Raw genomic sequence first — 22,565 nt, 5'->3', positions numbered from 1 at the left:
TACCCTAAAGGTTACTTGTTGTTGATGTACCAATTCAATATAAACCCCAAGGTTTTTTGTTCGTATTTTAGCCTTGCTTTCTTACTCTTTAAAAGGTTCCTTGCAGCTTCCTCATTACTGTCAACTTTATCCTTGTTTCCCACATCAGCGTTTCTGTCATAATCTGGTTCACTTTCTGGCAATTATTCTTTAAATGATTGTTGTGCTTGTTTTTTTTCCTTACTGCCTTAGTGCCCTTTTCAGTTGTTTCCGTGACGGTGTGTGCATATCCATAACCAAGAGTGGAGCATGCCTAATTTGAATTTATGCTTGAGGGTGGGGAAGAGGGGACATGCTTATTATGTTGTTCTTTTCCTCCCTCATTTCTTCTAAACTGGAGTTTGTCTGGAGTTGCTGTTTTAGTTATTGTGTTGATGATATAATCTTAACCTAGCTATTAACATTGATAATAATGGATGTTGCAGCTTGTTATCGATTACAATGATCTAATGAACATTCCCTTTGTCAGAGACTGGTTAAAAGAGGCAAGTATAAATGCTGCCAGAGTAAGGTAATGTTATTTTGTTCTATCATATTTGACAATTACGTAAAGATTTGTCCCTGATAATCTCATCTATTGACAGGGGACATATTTCTTGTTTCAGGACCAATTCAAGTGGGGAGGTAGCAAACCAGTTCCTTTTCATTCCTGGAGTTTTTCCCAAGATACCAGGCCGCTTTTACTATCTGTTTGGGAAACCAGTTGAAACAAAGGGAAGAGTGGAAATTCTGAAGGATAGAGAGAAAGCTAGCGAGTTGTACTCGCAGATAAAATCTGAAGTTGAAAGCATGATGTCCTATCTGTTAAAGAAGCGAGAGGAGGACCCATACAGGGGCATCATACAAAGGGCTGTCTATAGAGCTATTTCAGCTCCAATAGATCAAGTCCCCACATTTAAACCATGATCTATTACATATTTATAAACCTTGGTTAAGTTGGTACAGAAAATGCAATTCTATGCTCGTTTCATGCATATGAAAATAATTGAAACTATTTATACATGAGAAGCCCAGTCCCTAGGTCAATCTAATCCTTGTAAAGTTTTGTGGCTGTCCTAATTCCTAAATATCCAGTTAGATCAATACTCTGCTGATTTAAGTTTCAGTCAACCACCATGTTGCCACCCTTATTGCATACCTAATGCTTTATTTTAAACTTGATAGATGCTCCAATTTTTTTTTTTTTTTTTGTATTTAAATTTTAATGTATTGTTCAGTTCAAAAATGGCTATATTGCGATATTTTGAATTCTGGTAGAATCTGCCAACATTGACAGGGAATCATGAAGGTGTAAGAATAAAACAAATCGCTCTTCTAGTTATATAGTTTCCAATTTACTGATGTCTTGTGCCTTATGTTTAGCAGAATTGTTTGGCAATTCACGACTTCAACCATTGCCCCCAAAGTCTTCTCTCATCATGAAGCAAGTCTCCTTCTAAGCACCCTATTTCACATGGATTTTGTTCAATTTGACAAAGATTTTTTGGTCCATAATTCCATATATCAAGATCCAAAGGATTTATTTCTTTTTCTTTGTGCTTTTTATACTTCATCCGTTTGATCAATCAGAAGGAGAAGATCCGCTTGGTTTGGGACAATCTGATCAAGTGCATGGACATGACCGCTTAGGCTTTGGAACCTAAATTTGTGTGCATATATATATATATATATATATATATATAAGCAATCTAATCAGACTCGACCAGGTGAAAAACCGAAAAGCTCACTGAGTAATGGTTTATACTGTTTAAATGTTAGTTAACCGTCCAATCCATGAAAACTGTAAAAGAAAATTGGGATTCGGGACCCATAACGGAATTCGGATGGGCTCCCCACATAATGCGCCCCACAGGCACCCCACTATCCATCCCCCCCTAGGCCCCTAGTGTAGGCAACATCTTCTAGTACATTTCATGGGGAAATGTTCCCAATTCATAGGAGGGATGGGCTATGGGGAGAGCTCTATGGGGAGCCCATCTTGTCACAAGTGACCATTTCACCGTGCCTAAAAGTGCCATCATCATGCTTGCGACGTGCCATCAAGTGTGTCTTAGGTGGGGCAATGCATGTATTTTGCATGAGGGGAATGTCAATGGCAATATCATAATTATGTAGTATGATTTTTCACTATTTTGACGTTTCTTTCTATCATTCCCCCAAAAGCTTAACTTATTTTTTGAAGGGAGATAGGTAGTTGAGCGAACTAAGAACATGTAAAGGTCAAGCATGAAGTCCCGTTGACACTAAACTATGTGTTTATGCTTGCCACCAATTTATGCAATACAAAGAACCTTTTGACTAATTTGTGTGTCATAGTTGTTGCCTTTGTTGTTTGTTGCTTTGTTTCGTAGGCTTTTTTGACACAATTGAGTGTTGCATGGGGTTCCATCAACTAGCATCATGATAGTTAGTATCAGAGCCAGAACTTGATGCACGCCACGAACCAAGCATGTGACTCTTGACGGTAGTGATGCCATGAAAAACACTCAAGACCTTAAGGAAAATGATGCACCCGAAGACAACCCTAGCAAGGATAAGGCCTCAAAGGGTTGAGCATCAAAATCCAACAAGTGCAAGAAATCCACGAATAGGCTCGCCAACATTGACACCCACATGCTACACTATGAAGTAACAATGGGTGAGACACGTGATCGAGTGGAGGAGCTTCACCTCACCATGGAGAGAGTCGAACCCGCAATTGTAGAGTTAGAGGGGTGCTTGAATGGTGTCCTAGAGGAAGTGCACGATGTGATGAATGGAACCCTCAATGAGGTCTTGAGCACCTCGCGTCAACAAGAAACAAGCTCTTCACAATCAAACATTCAAGACACGCTTGACAAATTTCAAGTGCCACTCGAGGAAATGAAAGATGAATAGGCAAGGTGGAAGCGAACCATGTCCACATCCTTGGCCGTTCGGGCCCAACTTGATGCAATGAAGGAAGAATGGGCAACCATGAAGTCGGCCATGTGCACCTCAACCAACATGTAGGCCCAACTAGATGAGATTAAGGGGGGTGTAACATTTTAAGGAGAGAAGTTACCAATTTGGCAATACCTACAACGACATTCATTCCTTCCCACATAAAGATTCAAGAGTCAACTCCTTACTCAAGCACACGCAATGCACGTGAGCGTGACAACTTCTTGTGGTAGATGGATCAATACTTTTCAGTAACAAATCTTAATGATGAAAGAACCAAAATTCGCACTGCATCAATGTATTTAGCTGATATTGTTATGTTGTGGTGGCATAGGAGATGTGGAGATATTGAGCATGGCACGTGCACCATTGACACTTGGACCAAGTTCAAAAGAGAACTAAAGAGACAATTCTACCCGAAGAACGTAGAATACCTGGCCTGTAGGAAGCTGAAATGACTTTGACATAAAAACTCATGCCATGAGTACGTAAAGGAGTTTTCAACTCTCACACTTGAGATCACTGACATGTCAAAAAAGGACCTACTCTTCAAATTCATGGATGGTCTACAACCATGGGCGGAAGTAGAACTTCAACAACGAAATGTTCAAGATCTTGCATCAGCCATGGTCATAGCTAAGCAACTCACTGACATGAGAATATCAGATGACGAAAAGCCTCCAAGTCCAAGTGCCATGGACTTGAGGAGGGGAGAATGACAATCAAAACCCTCACGAGAGAAGTAGCCACACTACAACAAGCTAGCCGAGTATCAAAAAGGGAAGAAGCCGGAGGAGACTACAACACTTACAAATACAAGAGGCCAGCTACCCCATCAAAACCATGCTTCATTTGCAATGAGATGCACTGAACTAGAAACTACCCTACAAGGAAAAAACCTAATGCCCTCATCGCCAAGCTCAATGATGATGAACAAAACGACAAGGACAGGCATACTCCGGCGCCAAGAGTTGGCGCCCTCCAACTAATCAATGCCCTGGTAAAGAAAGAGGCCACACCTTAGTAGCCCAACAAGGCCCACAATGGGCTCAAATATGTTGACATTACCCTCGGCAAGAGGATGACTCAAGCCCTGGTAGACACGGGCACAACACATAACTTCATTTCACTCGCAAAGGCCAAGCGGCTCAACTTGGCTACCTCTAAACAGGTGGGGTGGATTAAAGCGATAAACTCTGGTGCCAAGACAGTGGAAGGCATGGCTCATGGAGTAGAACTCCAAGTACGGCCATGGAAGGGAAGCATCAACTTATTTGTGGTACCCCTGGACGATTTCCAAGTTGTCCTTAGAATGGAGTTCCTAACACAGGCAGAAGTAGCCCTTGTTCCACACATTGACATCCTACTCATCTTGGACAAGCACTCTCCTTGCATGATCTCGGTGACGACTGCAATCAAGGTGCATGGGAAGCAAATTTCAACCCTATAATTGTACCCAAAAGAAGTCACCCCCAACGTCAATGTCATGCCAATAGTAGAGAAGACCCCCACTCCAGCATCTCACACTAACACAAGGACTAGCAAAGAAGTCATCAAGAAGTAGACTCCATCGAAGTCGTACCAACGCCAGTGTCAATGCAGCAGCAACCCGATGACAAAGACATCAAGAAGACCAAAGGCCGCCTCCAACAACACACCCACCTATTGTCAAACCAACAAGAGAGAGAGAGAGTGAGTGAGTGCTAACCACCCAAAATAGGGACCACAAATCGACTTGGCCTCAACCCAATACTTTTAGCAACCTGGGACCAATGTCACATCAATCCCAAGACACCTTTTTCCCTAAGCCTAACCACAATTTTCCCTTCAACCAAGCCAAATCATCCAATGTTCTACCTTGAAAAGGACAGGAAGGGACTTAACCAAAACCATAGCCATAGTATTCCCCAACACTGAGTACACCATCAAGCTTACCAACCAAGCTTACGCCCAGGCCTTGGAAGAGACAAAGTTTGCAGAGCAGTAAAAGAACCCTCCTTCCTCAACAATAGATTCAAGTAATGAGCAGAAAATTGGTCTTCGAGGACGAAGACCGAATTGAGTGGGGGAGACTATTAGAAGTGACCACTTCACTGTGCCTACAAATGCCATTATCATGCTCGTGATGTGCCATGAAAGTGCCATCAAGTGTGTCTTGGGTGGGGCAATGCATGTATTTTGTATGGGGGACTGCTAATGGCATATTGTAATTATGTAGTATGATTTTTCACCATTTTAATGTTTCCTTCTGTCACTCTTCCAAAAGCTTAACTTACTCTTTGAGGGGTAGGTAGGTAGTCGAGTGAACTAAGAACATGTAAAGGTTAAGCACGAGATCCCCTCGACACTAAATTGTGTGCTTGTGCTTGCCACCAATTTATGCAATACAAAGAACCTTTTGACTAATTTGTGTGTCATCGTTGTTGCCTTTGTTGCTTGTTGCTTTGTTTTGTAGGTTTTCTTGACACAATCGAGCACCGCACGGGGCCCGTCGACTAACTCCGTGACAATCTAGTCTCCCATAACATTCATTGGTTCACCTGTTTAGGGGTTTGACCGTGTTGTCACGGTCTGACACAGGCTTAGCCTTGCCTACGCTTGGCAGGCTTACGTTGAGTGGCAATACTATAAATATTCTAGTATGATTTTTCAGAAAAATGATGTTTTCTATTGGCAAACCACCAAAAGCTTAATGTACTCTTTGAGGAGTAGTGGTTGACTTCCTTGGTTCCCTAACCTTGGCACTCCTAGACTAACATTCCCTTGCAGGACGGCCCGGGTTAATGGCTAGCATGGCTACTAGGGTTATTCATGGGCATGCATACGCTCAAGGGGATAGTGCATGGACCGACACTGCACCACACACATTGAAGAGAGGCTTTTCATGAGAGTTTGGCCCAAGCATGCCTCTACAACTCGCCAGTCCCATGCTTAAGCTAATCGAACTACCCCGTTGCCCACAATGCACAGGTGTGCTGAGGCCCAATGGTTGCCTTACATCCTCAACACAACAAGTGCCTCACATCATCGACCCAACATGTGCCTCTCATCATGGCGATCCCCCTTTGGCACGTAAGAGGTGCCTCCCATGGACCAGGAAGAGCCACAGAGAGCCCTAGCCATGAGATGCAAGGTCATGATCCAATGCCATTGACCTTAATGAAGCCATTCATCGGGTTGACACATGGCCCTTAAGCACACATTAGGCTTGTCCTGGCCGCACATGACCTATATGCCACACAGGGTTCTTCCACTACAGAACTACCCCTATGACAGTGTGGTAATCCGAGTGTGACAACAATGTGCACCGCACCGTGCACATCTGTTCAACTCCCGAGTGGAGGGCTATTAGATTTAGTATCTTTGTTGTGTTTGGTTTGGTAGAAAATAAGAGAAAAGCTTAAAATGGAAGCCTCCGACTCACAAGTTCAACCCCTAATTTATTCGACTGCTCCTGATTTCTGTTTCGTACATACATTAAGAAGTCTTCATTTATTTCCTAGTTCGATTTTAATTTTGGCTAGGCCCAAACAATGAACAGTGTTTTCACTTAGTCTCCTTGGCCTAAAATTTACGCTTGCTGCTATAAAATTCTCTTTTCTTTTTCACGCTACAGAAGTTTCGTGACAAAACAGTTGAATAAATTCTCCTACCTTTCTTCTTTATTCTCCCAAAGAAAATGTTCCAAACTTACACCAGTCATTAGTCAATGTGGCAAAGCAATGCAATTGAGATAAGTTCAAAGGTAATGGAGGTCACTCTCTTTCGGGAGAAGCAGAATCTGTCCTTTCCAAACGGTTGTTCATTTGCCACTGAAAAAGAATATCAAGATGCATAAACTAACTGTAAATAGATGCCACATTGCCTTGGCCAGACAGAACCCAATCCCCTGGCATCAGTTCTAGTGGAGGTACTTTAGTTATTCATCTTCCTCATCCTATGCGTAGGAAAGTGGGACAAATCTTTCATGTCTGAGAATTCTATATTAGGAGAAGATCAGCCCCTTCCACAAGTGAGACAGAAGTTCTGAGTTCTTGGGGGGAACGAGAGTCCAAAGGCAAATAAGTAATGGCTGAGTATAGTTACACGAGAAGAGGCTATGCCACACAGGAGGAAAGCAGGCAATACACCATTATCCAGAGTTGGGGCACCCGCCACAATGAGCTTGGAGTTGAAAATTGCTCAGCTGTTTGGAGAGAACCAAACAATGCCATCAATTGTGAGGGATATCGGAAACATCCATGCCCACCTGTCATTGTAGATGCAGAGGGTAGAAGGGCAGTGATTTCTTCCACACCCAATCATTATTCAGATAGCAATTGTGAGCGGTATCAGAAACAGTCATGCCCACCTGTCATTGTTGATGCAGAGGGTAGAAGGGAGGCGATTTCCTGCACTCCCAATCGTTGTACAGATAGGTATGCCATCAAAAATGAAACCAGAGAACCGAAAGTTTACACACGTCCAGTGGTAGACTACAGATGCAAATCCCCCACGAAGATGCGGCCAACAAAAGATTATGAAGTTGTCAATAATGGATGGGATAATTACAGAAGCCCATCTCATGACCGACCTCCTGAAGTTGAAGACTTCTTTAGAAGAGTGCAAACTGAAGTAAGTCAACCAAACAAGGTAAACCTAGTGAGCAGCAAGCATTGGCATCAGACACAAAAATCTGATGATCACTATGGAACCAGTGGCTATGGTGGATATGGTGACAACAGAGCTAATCAGTGGAATAAACCAAGTGGCAACACCATACAGCAGCCGCAGTTTGATGGCTCCTATGGACGAAGTGAGAGACTGCCAGACACTGAGAAGAATCCTGCCATGATCACTTCAAGTGGCGGGAATAGGCCCAGTCATTCAGGGTGGGCAACATCACCTAGTTACAATGGGCCACTCACCAGAGTAACAAATGATATAGGCACTGCCATCGATTACTTGAGAGAAACAAGATCTCCATTTAGAAACACTCATCCAGTGTAGATCCCCCTTCTGAATGGAAGTACAATAGCATGTCTATCAGTGTATGTGAAAAAGAAATCAAGTTAAGTCCCATAAACCTCACATGGGCCTCAAGCACTTGATCTGATGGTTTCTGGTACTATGTGATGTTTTCATTACTGAAACTCTGCATTTTTCTTGTGGTGCTCTATAATAATAAAGAAGTTGGTTTAGCATGCAATCACCATTGTATAAGGACAATGGTTAAAATCCTATACATATCAATCTCCTGCAGCATATTTATTTGGAAAATCTTGCAGTATTAAGGGGCCTGCTAATTACCCCCTTTTTATATTATATCCACACCCTCCTGTTGCTGGTCTCACAGCTCAAAGTACTTCAATTCGCAGCAGGGCTTCACAAGAAAACTTGGTATTAGAACTAACAAGCCGTAATTCATCAAATTCTTAAATCAATGGTATGAGTAAACCCAGCAGGCTCCACCATCAATGTTAGGTCGAAAGTAAGAAGGTAGATGGAGGGGAACTTGTTTGCTCTGGTATTTCTGAATAAGCAAGCTCAACTCTGGTTCTTGCCTGATCACAGCTAAACCATGTTTTCTGATGAGAAATATCTAAAACACTGGAAATTAAAATAACACATCTTAAAAGCTTGTAAAATGCAGTTCATATAATTGACAAAAACAGCAAGAAAGAAAACTTATATTTGGAAAGTTATCAGATAGTGAACTAATTATGCTATTAGTTTATCTTGTTTGTAACCAGTACAACTTCAAATGCAGGTTTCACAATTGAGAGATTCAATCATACGCCTAAACCAAGCATTGTTACAAAATTGTCTTATCCTGTTGAAAGCTTCAGGCCCTTCCACCCATTAATGAGCCTTCATTTAAAACAAACGCATCACCCATCACCCCAAATTTACAAACTCCTTCCACATGACAACATTCAGAAAATTGTTTGTTCGCCCAATTCTTGCCCGGCCATCCCTTCCCTGAGCATTCTCTTAAAGAAATCTTCCAGTGTATCTTTGCCATAGCTCGGCGTTTCCTCTGCACTGTACTCCCCAGTTTCAGGATCCAAAACCAACATGCTCTCAGCCGCGTAGTATCTCCCAATTTTTCCATACTCTGCAGCATCCTCCATTGAAGGAAATATCTTGACAAGAAAATCAAGAACCCCAATAGCCAAGTCCATTATCTGGATAGGCACTTTCAAGAACTTGGGTTCCCTCCCCACAAGTCTAAACAGCATCTCCCCCTGCTCCAATGGAGTCAAAGCCTTACCAGGTCCGCCAATTGGGAGAATCTGATTGATCTTGTCTCTGTCCAACACACAATCTGCCATGAAGGAAGCTAAGTCCTGCTCACTGATTGGTTTACATGCACACAGCTTCCCATCCCCAAACATCACATAAGGCTTCCCGTCTTTAACCAATTCGACCTGCCCACCCAAGCTCTTGAAGAATGCAGTTGGCCTAACAATGCTGTAAGTGAACCCAGAATCCTCCTCAGCTTCTTTTATCAACTCGGCTTCGAATTTCAGCTTGGCACGCTGGAATTCAAGAAGAGGCTTCTGTACGCAAATTGCTGAGAGCAAAACAAAATGGGAAGCCCCATGATTCCTACCCACGACGAGGCTGTTCTTCGTGGCCTCGTAATCTATCTTCCACGAGTCCTTGACACCACCAGATCGGCTAGCTAGGCACGACACGACGACATCAATTGAAGACCCAAAACTCTCCAGAGAATTCTCAAGAGAACCCAGATGGGTAACGTCGGAGAAGCATACATTAGCCCCTTTTAACTGTTCTAGTGTATCTTCCTTGCTATTTTTACCTCTAATTCCACTTTTCTCTCTGGCAATGGCTATGACATTGAACCCTCTATGCGCCAATTCTTTAACCACGAATTTTCCAATATACCCAGTCGAACCCACGACTAGGACATTGATGTCTTTTGGGTTTTTGACTCTGAAAGAAGATTTGGCAGTCTCGACAACTGGGGCAGTTGAAGCCGTTATAGAACAGACCCTTTTTCTGCAAAAATTAGTTGGTTCTGATACATACAGAGGAAGAAGCAGTGAAGGATTGTAACTGTTAAAACTAACCTGAATTTGAGAGTTGGGTAGCTGAGAAGGGCTGCATCTTTTGCAACTCTGAAGCTTTGTTGAATGAAGACTGAAACCATTGGAGGAGAGGGAGAGAGACATTTCCACTTAGAAGATTTTCGAATGAAGAGACAAAGTGGTTTTGATTCCTTGGCGGGGAGTTGGCAGGAAAAGAAGCAAATGCAGAAGGATTAATGCGTGATTGCATTGGTTTTTGTAAGCTTTTGTGGTCGCTGTGAGCCACGTTATCACAACAAAATCTCGACGATAGGTGGATATGACATATGAGTGAGCAAGGGAGATATCCTGCGGAAAATTTAGGGTCATCTACCAGATCATCCCCTTAGTTGTGTCGTTCAATTAAACTTACTTATAATTTTCATTTTTTCAAAACACCCCTATAGTTTTTAACCAATTTACTTGCTTGACCTTTCGCTACGAAATGTCTGTTTTGCATCGTCGGAAAATAATTACATGATCATCTAAAGCGAGTGGATATAATGTTTATTTCAAAAGTACCCTATTACGGGTAAAAATGGTATTTTAATTTGTATTTTCTTTTAATTAAATTCATTCAAATGGGCATTAGGGTTAAAACTGTTACTTTTCATTGTAATGGAAGGTTGATTAAGTAAACCGATTGCAAATTATAATCGGTGTTGTTTATTTCAAAAGTACCCTAATACTGTTTTATTAGGGGTAAAAACGGTATTTTAATTTGTATTTTCTTTTAATTAAATTCATTCAAATGGGTATTAGAGTCAAAACTGTTATTTTTTATTGTAATGGAAGGTTGATTAAGTAAACTGATTGCAAATTATAATGGGTGTTTTAATAAAATGCAAATTATAAAATAGGTTTTAGTAAATCTATAAAACAATAAGGAGTATTTTAGTAAATAACCCAAATTTTAACATGTACTACGATAATTACATGTCATAATATGAGGGTATACATCCAGACTGTCCAACCCATAGAACAAGAATTCCAAGCCGGTTGGTGAGATAGAATCTCCTACCCAACAAAAATCGGATCAAGTTGGAATGTGTTGGAAGGGATTTTTGTTGGTAGGATATCTAGACATAATATGACTCCATGCAATTTGGGTCAAATTTTTTAAATATCCCTAAGTTTTAGGATATTGACTAACACTGCCCTATTATTTATATATTGTCTTAACATACCTTAGGTTTTTTGACAATTGGCTAAATCTTCCTTACTTTAAAATTTCAAAATGAAACATTTGAATAATATTTGAAGGCGAGAACACTGAAAGCCAAAACCTCCTTACTTCCGACAGCTCATTTGCTCTTCTAATGGCCACGAATTCTGCACTAGATTCACCTCCAAAGAATTCAAATATCAGATCTTTTTAAAAAAGCAAACAGAAATTCTTTGATCATTTCACATTTGTTTCTTTCATAGGGAAGATCATATCTTTTAAAGATGAACTTACATGTGGTTTGTTTATATTCCTTTGTTTTCATTCGCTCTTTACTCCTTTCTTTTCTTTTACAATTTTGATTTATTTGTTAGGAAAGATCTGAGGAATAATGGGATATCCTCTTTTCTACTTCAGATGTAATTGTCCCCTTTTATGAATTTATGGGTGTAAATTGAACTTTATTTGGTATGTTAATCAAGAAATTCGATTGGATCAACTCAAAGGCTCTCATGGTTCTCTTGATTCAAATTGTTCAATTGTTAATATGGCTATTAAGGGTAATGCTAATTTCAACAACATAAATGATTCTCGTAACTTTTCTAAGGGTAACAAATCTTACCCCCAATCTTCTAAACCCCAATAGAAGTGTCAAATCTGTTGGGCTTAAGAATCATTCTGCTTTTAAGTGCAAGTATAGGTTTGATAGGAACTTTGAAAGAGAAAGTTTTAAACAACAGAAGCAAGCTTTTCATGTCTCCACTAACTCATCACGTGGTGAAGCCTGGTACCCTGATTTAGGTGCGACGAACCACCTCACAGCTGATCTTGCCAACTTGAGTGAGCATTCAGAATACACTGGCCCCGATCAAATTTGAGTAGGCAATGGATCAGGTTTGCCTATAAAACACATTGGTTCTTCTATTATTCCTTCTTCAGATCGAAATTTGCATCTGAAAAATGTTCTGCATGTTCCTCATAGTACCAAAAACTTATTATCAGTTGGTCAAGAAAGTTCTTCTCCAAGGAGTGAATGAAAGTGGCCTTTACAAGCTCTCCAATTCACATAACATGGATACACATTCACCATTTGTAGCTGTTGGAGAGAGCACCAATATTAATGTTTGGCATAGGAGGTTGGGCCATCCCACACCTAAGGTGGTTCCTTCTATTATTAATAGATTTTGTTTGCCAATGGATTCTCATAATAAGTTAGAATTTTGTTGTGCTTGTCAAATGGGTAGAAGTCAAAAACTACCATTTTATTTTGATTCTATTACAATACGTTCACCATTAGAGGTTGTTTTCACATATGTTTGGGGGTCTACCCCTGTAGCCTCTCCTCATGGCTATACATATTATATTCTATTTGTTGATGGTTTCAGCCATTATTGTTGGATATATCACATATCTCACAAATCCGATGCCCTCTCTATCTTCATTAACTTTAAGCGTGTAGATACCCAATTTGGAGAAAGGACGGAATGGAGTTTGGATTAGAATCGCCACCTAAATTCTTGGAAAATGGGAATTTAGAAAAGCCCGAGATTTTTCAAGAAAAACATTTTTATTTTCTTTGTGACTTGTTGCCCAATGGGGATGAGATTCTTTTGGTCTAGGTACCAAGGCACGGTGTGGGAGGGTGTTGGGCACCTCACACACGCCCGATTAAACCAACCACTATTTCACCAATTTCCAAGGAAAACTTTAATTTTTGGGCTTAGTTTTATTACTGAAATTAACACTCACTCACTAGACATGATAAATTAAATAAGACAAGCATAAAATTAAATGAAAATCAACGAGAACATCCCACTAAGACAATCTAACAATTGTAATTGTAAAAAGAAATGCATGGCATCTAAATGTAGTGATTGAATACTTTATGCAAAGAGGTGATTGAAAAACTAAATGAAACATACCGGGAAAAAAAACAAAAAAGAGAATTAACGGACTAGTTAAGAGACGAGAATTTAGCTATACAAACTAGTGAATATCTAACTTTTCCTTTTTTTTATGAACTTGATAACTAAAATGAACTACTACATTAATGCACCAAAAACTAAAAAAATGTCAAAACAAAAAATGATGCAAGTATATATAAAAAGTCCAAGTTAAAATAAAATATAGGTTGGATTGATTCATTTAAAATAACAAGGATGGGACTGTTAACGGAGGATAAGAATAGCACCAACTGAAAAACAAGCGTAAGGAAATAAAATTCTCTAGTATTAAGTCACTACGTTAAACCAAGTCAATAGTTTTTGACTGTCCGACAGATTTTGATTGAACCAGATTCAGAATCTTAACCTGGTGATAGTTTGACTGGTTGGACCGACTAGGTCAACGACGGGTTGAAAACATTGGTAAAAAGGTAATGCTTACAAAATTTAAATCATAATGACAAATTTTCAACCATATATTAATATATTATGATAATCTACATATTAAATTACTCAACTTAATCAACAAAGATAATATAAGTTTTAAAATTTATTATTGAAAATCAAGTTTTTGAAGGACATGTTTCATTTTTTATCTTGAAGGGGAAAAGTAAAAATAGAACAAATTCCACGGGTAGACCTTAGAACCGACCCCGGAACTGTTAAGGCCAGAACCAACCTTCACAGGGTAGGTTCCGATTCCAAAAACTTGGAACCGACCCCTATAGGGTAGAATACAGGTTCTGCCATGAAACTGAACCGAACCGAAACTACCCATGATCACCCCTAATCACATGTGAGAGATTCCAAGTCAATGTCATAGTATATCTAGGGGTGTAAGCGGTGTCTACTTGTCCCAATTTTGATCGGGTCAAGGGTGATTTATTTGTAGTTGGATCAAATATGGGTCGACCCCACCCAATCTCATCCGATACAATTTAACCCAACTTGATTTAAATATATATTGTGTTTATTCGTAAAATTGGTTTAAATGTTGCCACCTGTGTTTTCCACTCTTGGTAAAACTCTATGTAATCAATCATGAATGAATATCAATGTGTCATACATATGCAATCATGGTTTTTAAAATGGTGTTGACCTGGGTGGTGGAACCATTTTGGACCGCAGAAACCGATCACCTTCGAGTTCTATTTAGACGGTCTAATTATTGAACTATTCAACATGGGAAATAGTTCATAATTAACAAGGAAGGGGTTCGACTATGATATGGAAAATATATGATATCTGAAAATTTTCTGATCAATCAACTACAATCATAAACGTGGTAGCCAATCAGGTATTATTTATCAAAATTCATGGGTGAATTTTGATTTTTCAAAACTTTTCCCATACCATATCTTTTTCACATCATAGATTTTCCCAACAAGGAAAAGAAAAAGGAAAATCTATGATGCAGAAAAGACATCATATGGAAATTCGCTGGTAGTGATGTGGCAGTAGTTCACAATGGATGTAACGGCAAGGATAACCTACATAATAAGCCTTGCCATCTGAGAATAATTTACGAATATCATTGCCAAACTTTCTCTGATAATTTCTTAATCCCTCTAGGGTTTCTCTTAAGCAGTACTGCCGAGCACCATAGCTTGGAGGGACAAGAAGCACTCTTCTCGTCTCTAGGAAGAGTTAGTTACCAGATTGGTATTATCAGTCATCAGAGCCTAGTGATATAAGAGAGAAACAAATGGAGGACTAGAAATAGGTATGCAATTTAAGCAGGTCCAGCCTGAGCCCGAACCGGTCCAACTCGGAGTTTTACACGGGCTGGGCTTGGATTTTCGATCCTCGGGCTGAGCTCGGGCCCAAGAAGTCGAGTTTTTTTTTATTTTTTGAAATAGGCTCGAGCCTTGCCTTTAGGTAGCTAGAGCCTGGCCCAATTATATACATTTATATATATATATATATATATATATATATATATATATATATATATATATATATATATATATATATATATATATACATATTTGTATATATAACTTTTGTATAGATATTTTGCATACATACATTTATATATGTATAATTTTAGAGTGGGTTCATTGACCAACCCGAGCCTGCCTTGGGCCCAAGCCCAACCCAAATGCATCAAATTATAGGGCGAGCCGGCCTCGGGTTGGGAAATTCGGGCTTGACCTCGGGCTTGGGCCATCACAAATTTTAGAGTTGGGCCTGGGTTGACCATAAACCTGGCCCAACCCGCCATACTTGCATCCCTACCTGGAACATCGGGTTAGCAACATGAAGAGAAGTCACAAGTCTCTCTAGAAGACTATAAATGAAATCTTGAGCAGGCTAAAAGCAAGACTGGCATTGAAGGGAGTGTCATAGAGTGGTTCTGTTGGATTAAGGACTCTACCAACCAACTCTAACGTGGGACCAGTTCTGATGGAGACCCATCCCATCATGGAGCCCATCTCACCATATAGGCGGCAGTTCATAGGATAAGGAAGCTTGCAGGATAAGGATAACTCAAGAATTCAAGATTATCCCATAATTCAAGAATTCAAGACCCATCAAGAATTCAAGATAAATCAAGAATTCAAGAATCCAAGATAATTCAAGAATTCAAAATACATCCAGATCCAAGACTCAAGGAAGTTCAAGATCCAAGGTAATTCCAATAAGACAGGATAAGTCATGCACCTAGAGAGATTGGACAATGGAGATCAAGCCCAAGAGTGTTCGATCCTATCAAGACAAAGATCAAGATCAAGAAGAGTTCGATCCTAGCAGATTAGAGATCTATCACAATTTTTTTCCTAGTTATTCTACAATTTCCAAATGTATTATAAATATTGTTATTTTTCCAAGCTAATAGACAACTCAGTTTTTTCGTCACCTTTTCTCTCTCCTCTAGAGATTTACGTTTATGTATTGTAAAAGAAAAGTTATGTACTGCTCCTGTCCTTGCTTGACCAGATTTTGATAAATTATTTGAAATTAAATGTGACGCCAGTGGAATTGGCATAGGGGCTATATTGTTCCAAGAAAAGAGACCCATTGCTTTCTTCAGTGAAAAGTTATGTGAATCCAGGAGAAAGTGGTCCACTTATGACAAAGAGTTCTATGCTGTGGTGAGAGCCTTGAAAACATGGGAACACTATTTAATTGCAAAAGAATTTGTTCTTTACATTGACCACTAGGCCCTAAAGTATCTTAGTGGGCAGAAACAATTAAGAAGTGATTTGCATGCAAGATGGTCTACTTTCCTTGACAAATTCCCCTACAAAATTGTGTATAAGGCTAGACAACAAAATAAAGTGGTCGATGCCCTTAGTAGACGTGTTGCCCTCATCATGACCCTTAGTATTGAGATTGTGAGCTTTGAGTGCTTAAAAGACCTATACGCCTAGGATGAGGACTTCCAACAGGTATGGGAGAAATGTGTGAATCAATAGCCAACATATGATTTTTACATTTATGATGGATTCTTTATGAAGGGGGAACAGTTGTGCATCCCTTGCACATCCCTCCACGAACAGATCATCAGGGATCTGCATGGGGTGGATTAGCAAGACACCTGGGAAGGGACAAAAAATTGAAGCAGTTAAGGAGCGATACTACTAGCCAAAATTAAGAAAGGATGTGTCCACTATTGTGAGTAGATGTTATATTTGTCAGACAACTAAGGGACAAACCCAAAATACTAGTCTCTACATACCTCTACCCGTTCCTACTGCTATTTGGGAAAACTTGTCCATGGATTTTGTGCTTGGCTTGCCAAAAACCCAAAGAAATATGGACTCCATCTTCATAGTGGTTGACAGGTTCTCTAAGATGGCTCACTTCCTTCCATGCAAGAAAATAGCAGATGCATCAGCAACAGCCAAATTATTTTTTCGGGAGGTTGTTTGTTTACATGGGGTACCCAAGACTATCACATCAAATCAAGATACAAGGTTCTTAAGTCCCTTTTGGATGACCCTGTGGAGGTTATTTGACTCATCACTAAATTTCAGCAGTACAGTCCATCCGCAGATGGATGGACAGATAGAAGTGGTGAATCGAACCCTTGGTAACTTGATTCGTAGTATCTGTCGTGAGAGACCAAAACAGTAGGATTTCGCCATAGCACGGGCCGAGTTCGCATATAATAATGCAGTCCACAGCTCTACAGGTAGGTCTCCCTTCTCCATTGTCTACATAAGGTTCCTAATCATGCACCGAACTTAGTGAAACTACCCAGAATGTTCGATGTCAGCACCTCCACAGAACAGATGGCAGACCAGATCCAATCCGTCCAAGAAGCCGAGAAGCAGAGACTGGAACAAACCAATGCCAAGTACAAGTTGGCAGCAGACAAACATCATCGGCACCAAGTATTTGACGTTGATGATGAAGTTATGGCATTCTTGAGAAAGGAAAGGATTCCCATGGGAAATTACAAAAAGCTACAGCCTCGGAAGTACGGTCCATACAAAATCATGAAGAAAATCAACGACAATGCTTATATCGTGGACCTACCAAATCATATGGGTATCTCTAAGACATTCAATGTGGTTGAACTTCACCGCTACCTATCAGAGATGACACTTGCATATCCTAGCCACGACTCGGGGTCGAGTTCTTCCCAAGTGGGGGAGAATGATGGAGGCCCATCCCATCATGGAGGCCCATCTCACCATATGGGCGGCAATTCATAGGATAAGGAAGCTTGCAGGATAAGGATAATTCAAGAATTCAAGACCCATCAAGAATTCAATAATTCAAGATAAATCAAGAATTCAATAATTCAAGATAAATCAAGAATTCAAGAATTCAAGATACATCCAGATCCAAGACTCATGGAAGTTCAAGATCCAAAGTAATTCCAAGAAGACAGGATAAGTCATGCACCCAGGGAGATCGAAAGGTGGAGATCGCCCAAGAATGTTCGATCCTATCAAGACAAAGATCAAGATCAAGAAGAGTTTGATCCTAGCAGATTAAAGATCTATCACAATTTTTCTTTCCTAGTTATTGTACAATTTCCAAATGTATTATAAATATTGTTATTTTTCCAAACTAATAGACAACTCAGTTTTTTCGTCACCTTTTCTCTCTCCTCTAGAGATTTACGTTTAGCTTCGCTAGAAGCTAGTGTTCACCCGGTGCTTGCATAACCAGCCCAGTTTTCATTGCTTCCACGCTGCATCAAGTTCATAGAATTAGTGGACAGCTAGTTCAAACCAACAGTGCAGGAGTATTTGGAAAGTTTCCAATTCTTGTCAAGTCGAGTAAAGGGGTGGTCGAAGGAGCATCTTGTAGGGTGTTTCGTGGTAGGCCTCAAACTGGAGCTACAACCAGAGGTGGAAAAGTTGGAACCCCCTACACCAACCAGAGCTATTCGGCTGGATAGATGGAATGCCTAGAGGTAGCTGACTCAACCAGATTTACAGAAAGTTAAACCGGTTCAGCCAACCCAGTCACTAGCCTGACTGCCAGAGGTAAAGAAGTTAACACTGGCTGATGCCAAAGAGCACAGGGCTACCTGTGCTACAACTGTGACGAGGTGTATCACCCCAACACAAGTGCAAGATCTAGATTTTTTTTTTTGGATTGTTGGACCAAAACAGGAATCAGATCCGACTAGATGTCCATCAGAGGACGAAGATAGTTAGCAGGAAGCAGAAACAACACTCTCACTTCAAGTACTCTTGGGTACGACATCAACCCTGGTTATGCAACTATCTAGTGGAATTCTAAACCTCCCATTGGTTATATTGATTGGTAGTGGGTCTACTCATAATTTTGGGACCTAAGAAGGCCCAAATATACCCAGCTAAGAACACATCTTTTGAAGTCATGGTGGCTAGTAGAGAGAAGTTATAGGAAACTGGTAAATGTGCCAAGGTTCCTCTCTCCATTCAAGGCACCACGATCACCCCAGATTTCTATTTGCTACCCCTCCTAGGTTATGATGTGGTTCTGGGGATTAATTGGGGAAAATATTTGGGCCCAATAGTGTGGGACTTCTCCACTCAGTGCCATAAGTATTCAGACCATGAGGGTGAACACACTTTTAGGGGATTTAGAGACAAGGAGGCAAGAATTATAGACCCATCCAAGACCTCACAGTCCTTGGGTAAGGCCCATCAAGCATACTTAATCCAATTACTAAGTTGTATTGAAGAAATTGCCCAAGACCAACTGGACCCAGTAATACAAGCCAATTTGGAAGAATTTAAAGTAGTGTTTGAAGCCCACTTGGCTGCCCCCATCGGCCCATCCTGAGTTATGATTATGCTATTCCATTATTAGATAGTTGTCCCATCAATGTAAAACCATATAGGTACCCACAGTACCAAAAAGGAGGAGATAGAAGTACCAATTAAGAACATGCTGAAGGAAGGAATCATCCGGCCCAGTAACAGCCTACTTTCAGCCTTAATCCTTTTAGTTGAGAAGAAAGATGGGGGATGGAGGATGTGTGTGGATTACTGACCCTTAATCAGGCAACCGTACAAGATAGATTTCCAATGCCTATTATCGATGAATTACTTAATGAAATTCATGGAGCTTCCATCTTTTTTAAGTGGGACCTCAGGTCCGGTTATCACCAATCTAGATCAAGGTGGGGGATGAACACAAAATGACATTTAAGACTCATGAGAGTCGCTATGAATTCTTGGTTATGCCATTTGGATTGACAAATGCCCCCTCCTCTTTTCAGGCACTAATGAATGATATTCAAGGAACATTTACGTAAATTCGTGCTGGTGTTCTTTGACAACATACTTGTGTACATCAACAACCTTGAAGAGCATGTGGATCATTTGAGAGTAGTTCTGAAGATACTAAGCTTTCACCATTTGTTTCTAAAGACGAGCAAGTGCAAGTTTTCCTCGAAGTAGATTGATTATCTCGATCATGTAATCTCAACAAAGGGGTGACAATCGATAAAAGCAAAATTCAATGCATGTTAAACTAGCCCAAGCCCAAACTAATGAAGGGGCTTCATGGGTTTTTGGGCCTAATATGTTACTACAGGAAATTCATAAAGGGTTATGGAGATATAGCACACCCTTTGACCAAGCTACTAAAAGGGAAATTGGGAGTGGAATGAACTAATAGAATCAGCATTCAAATGACTCAAGGGTTATGGAGATATGTTACTACAGGAAATTCATAAAGGGTTATGAAGATATAGCCCTCCCAAGTTTCTGCCAATCGTTTGAAGTAGAAACATGCGCAAGTGGTACAAGCGTAGGGGTTGTTCTCTGCTCTGCCAAAGTGGGAAGCCCATTTCTTACTTTAGCAAGGTCCTCCAAGGTAAGAACCTTCAACATATGACAAAGAATTACTCGATGTTGTCTTGGCTATATAGAAATGGTGTCCATACTCCTACCCAGTAGAGAACCAACCACCAAAGCCTTAGATTCTTGTTATAATAGAAATTACATACTCCTATCCAGTAGAGACTTATTGGGAAATTGATGGGCTATGATTTCAAAATCTGCTATAGGAGGGGAAGGAAAGATATAGTTGCTAACTCTCTATCTAGAAAAGAAGGCATGGAGTTGTTGACCATTACCCGACCAGTTTTGGAATGGGTATAAGAGCTTAAGTGGGAGGTGGCACAAGACCCAATGATGCAAACACTGATGCAATCTATTTGTAATGGGCCTAATCTTAGGCCTAAGTATGAATACAGAAATGGATTGATACGGTGCAAGGGGTAAATCATGTTGAGCTCTACATCCAAATTTAGGCGGTGGCTTTTTTTAAGAGGCCCATTCATCTCCTTCAAGGGTATATTCAGGGGTTCTACAAGTGTGAGGTGTAAGGTGAAGTCTTGGGTGAGGAAGTGTGAGGTGTGTCAGCAATATAAATCAGAAAATGTACCGAATCTGGGTTTAATGCAACCACTGCCAATTCTGGAGAAGGTATGGGACGACATTTCTATCGACTTTATAGAATGTTTGCCCTCTTCCATTGTTAATAAGTCATCCTTGTGGTCGCGGATAAACTTACTATGTGTGGACATTTCTGCCCTTAGCCCATCCCTATACAACTCAAGAGGTGGCCCGGGTATTTTATGGAGGGTGTTTTTAAACTCCTGTTGTCTTCTATCATTAGTGACCAAGATGTCACCTTTACGAGCCAATTTTGGAAGAAATTTCTCAGGTTGCAAGGGACGACACTAAACATGAGTTTTGCATACCACCCCCAAAGTGATGGCCAAACAGAGGTTCTAAATAGAACATTGAAGGATTACCTCCATTGCTTCACGAGTACAAAACCCAAGGAGTGGTGTAAGTGGTTACTATTAGCAAAATGGTGGTACAGTACCACATTCCATCCGGTGGCAAAGAATACCCCATTCCAATTGATGCATTGTTACCCACCACCAACATTGTTTACATACATTCCGATGACCACCAAAGTGCAATTGGTGAAGGAGGAGCTGAAGGCTAGAGATTACATGATAGCAAAGCAACTTATGTGTTGCACAAAATTAAATGAGAAAGTTAGTTGATAAACACAACATGAAAGAGATTTTGAATTAGGTGATTGGGTGTACCTCTGCCTCCAACTATATATGTCAGCACTCAATTTTTGCTCAATCCCTTCACCTTACCTCTTTGTACCCTCCTTCTAGACCCCAAAACTTGAAAATCAAATCAAACCAACCTAATACATGCCAAAACCCAAAATTCCCTCTTTTGATGCAATCCACATGACAAACAAGAACATTGAAATCAATATCATCTAATAAAACACAACTCCAAGACTTAGGAAACTAAATCTTAGTTGCACTTCATCATGATAACCTCCCCTCTAACAGTCTTGATCTATGCAATGTTCAAACTTCAACTCCACAAATCCAAATATAACACACCCATTTCCCTAAGGACACTAAGATATGCTCACCTCCCAAATCCCATCTTGAATCCATGACGATCAACCTTAAAAATACCAAGATTCCATTTCAATGATCCTAAATAATTAGAGCTAGAAAACCAATATCAACCATTTATTTCTCAGATAGGAACCATCCACTTGACTCCTCACCTTAATCTATGCCTACTCATCAAATCTCAACCCAAAATTCATTTTTTTTAACTATCCGATCAGTAAAGAATTCGATTTGACGTTTACGATTAACCTACCTAGAAGTCCTATTCTAATAGGAATGGCAACAGGGTGGGTATGGGAAGGAAGGGCAACGGGGCGGGTTTGGGGCAGGGATTACATTCCCCATCCCAGACCATGATTTCCAAATCATCCCCGATCCCCGTTAGGGAAAGAAATGTTCCCCCATCCCCGACCCTGATAGGGATGGGTTCCCCGTTAGAAACCCAGATCCTCGATTGCTTTTAACACCCTATGTCCTCTCTCGTCCCTCCTATGCTCCTTCTATTTGGAAACAAAAACCAGACAAAGCCTGTTCACTTTCAAGCCTCCACCACTCTGGTTGAA

At 40.4% G+C, this 22,565-nt stretch overlaps 2 protein-coding genes across 4 annotated transcripts in view; one reads left to right on the top strand and one right to left on the bottom strand.

Moving 5' to 3' along the window:
- The window catches only part of LOC148861638 (phytyl ester synthase 1, chloroplastic-like), a 154,799-nt gene extending 153,493 nt beyond the window's left edge, over nucleotides 1–1,306 (top strand). For all 3 annotated transcript variants that reach the window (XM_088982148.1, XM_088982147.1, XM_088982144.1), the window contains 2 exons: nucleotides 465–550; nucleotides 645–1,306. In XM_088982148.1, coding sequence (XP_088838274.1) covers nucleotides 465–550; nucleotides 645–945 — 387 coding nt within the window. In that variant the 3' untranslated portion in view covers nucleotides 946–1,306. The remainder of the gene's footprint in view (nucleotides 1–464; nucleotides 551–644) is intronic.
- A 7,327-nt stretch (nucleotides 1,307–8,633) lies between these two features.
- PCB2 (NAD(P)-binding Rossmann-fold superfamily protein) lies at nucleotides 8,634–10,368 on the bottom strand. Its single transcript, XM_088940945.1, has one exon. The coding sequence runs from the start codon at nucleotides 10,137–10,139 to the stop codon at nucleotides 8,877–8,879; it is 1,263 nt and encodes a 420-aa protein (XP_088797071.1). The 5' UTR covers nucleotides 10,140–10,368; the 3' UTR covers nucleotides 8,634–8,876.
- Nucleotides 10,369–22,565: the final 12,197 nt, after the last annotated feature.

The sequence above is a fragment of the Nelumbo lutea genome, chromosome 4 (assembly GCF_056320005.1).
Source record: "Nelumbo lutea isolate HS-2025 chromosome 4, American lotus-T2T, whole genome shotgun sequence".
Taxonomy (NCBI): domain Eukaryota; kingdom Viridiplantae; phylum Streptophyta; class Magnoliopsida; order Proteales; family Nelumbonaceae; genus Nelumbo; species Nelumbo lutea.
This window is presented reverse-complemented; position numbering and strand designations above follow the sequence as displayed.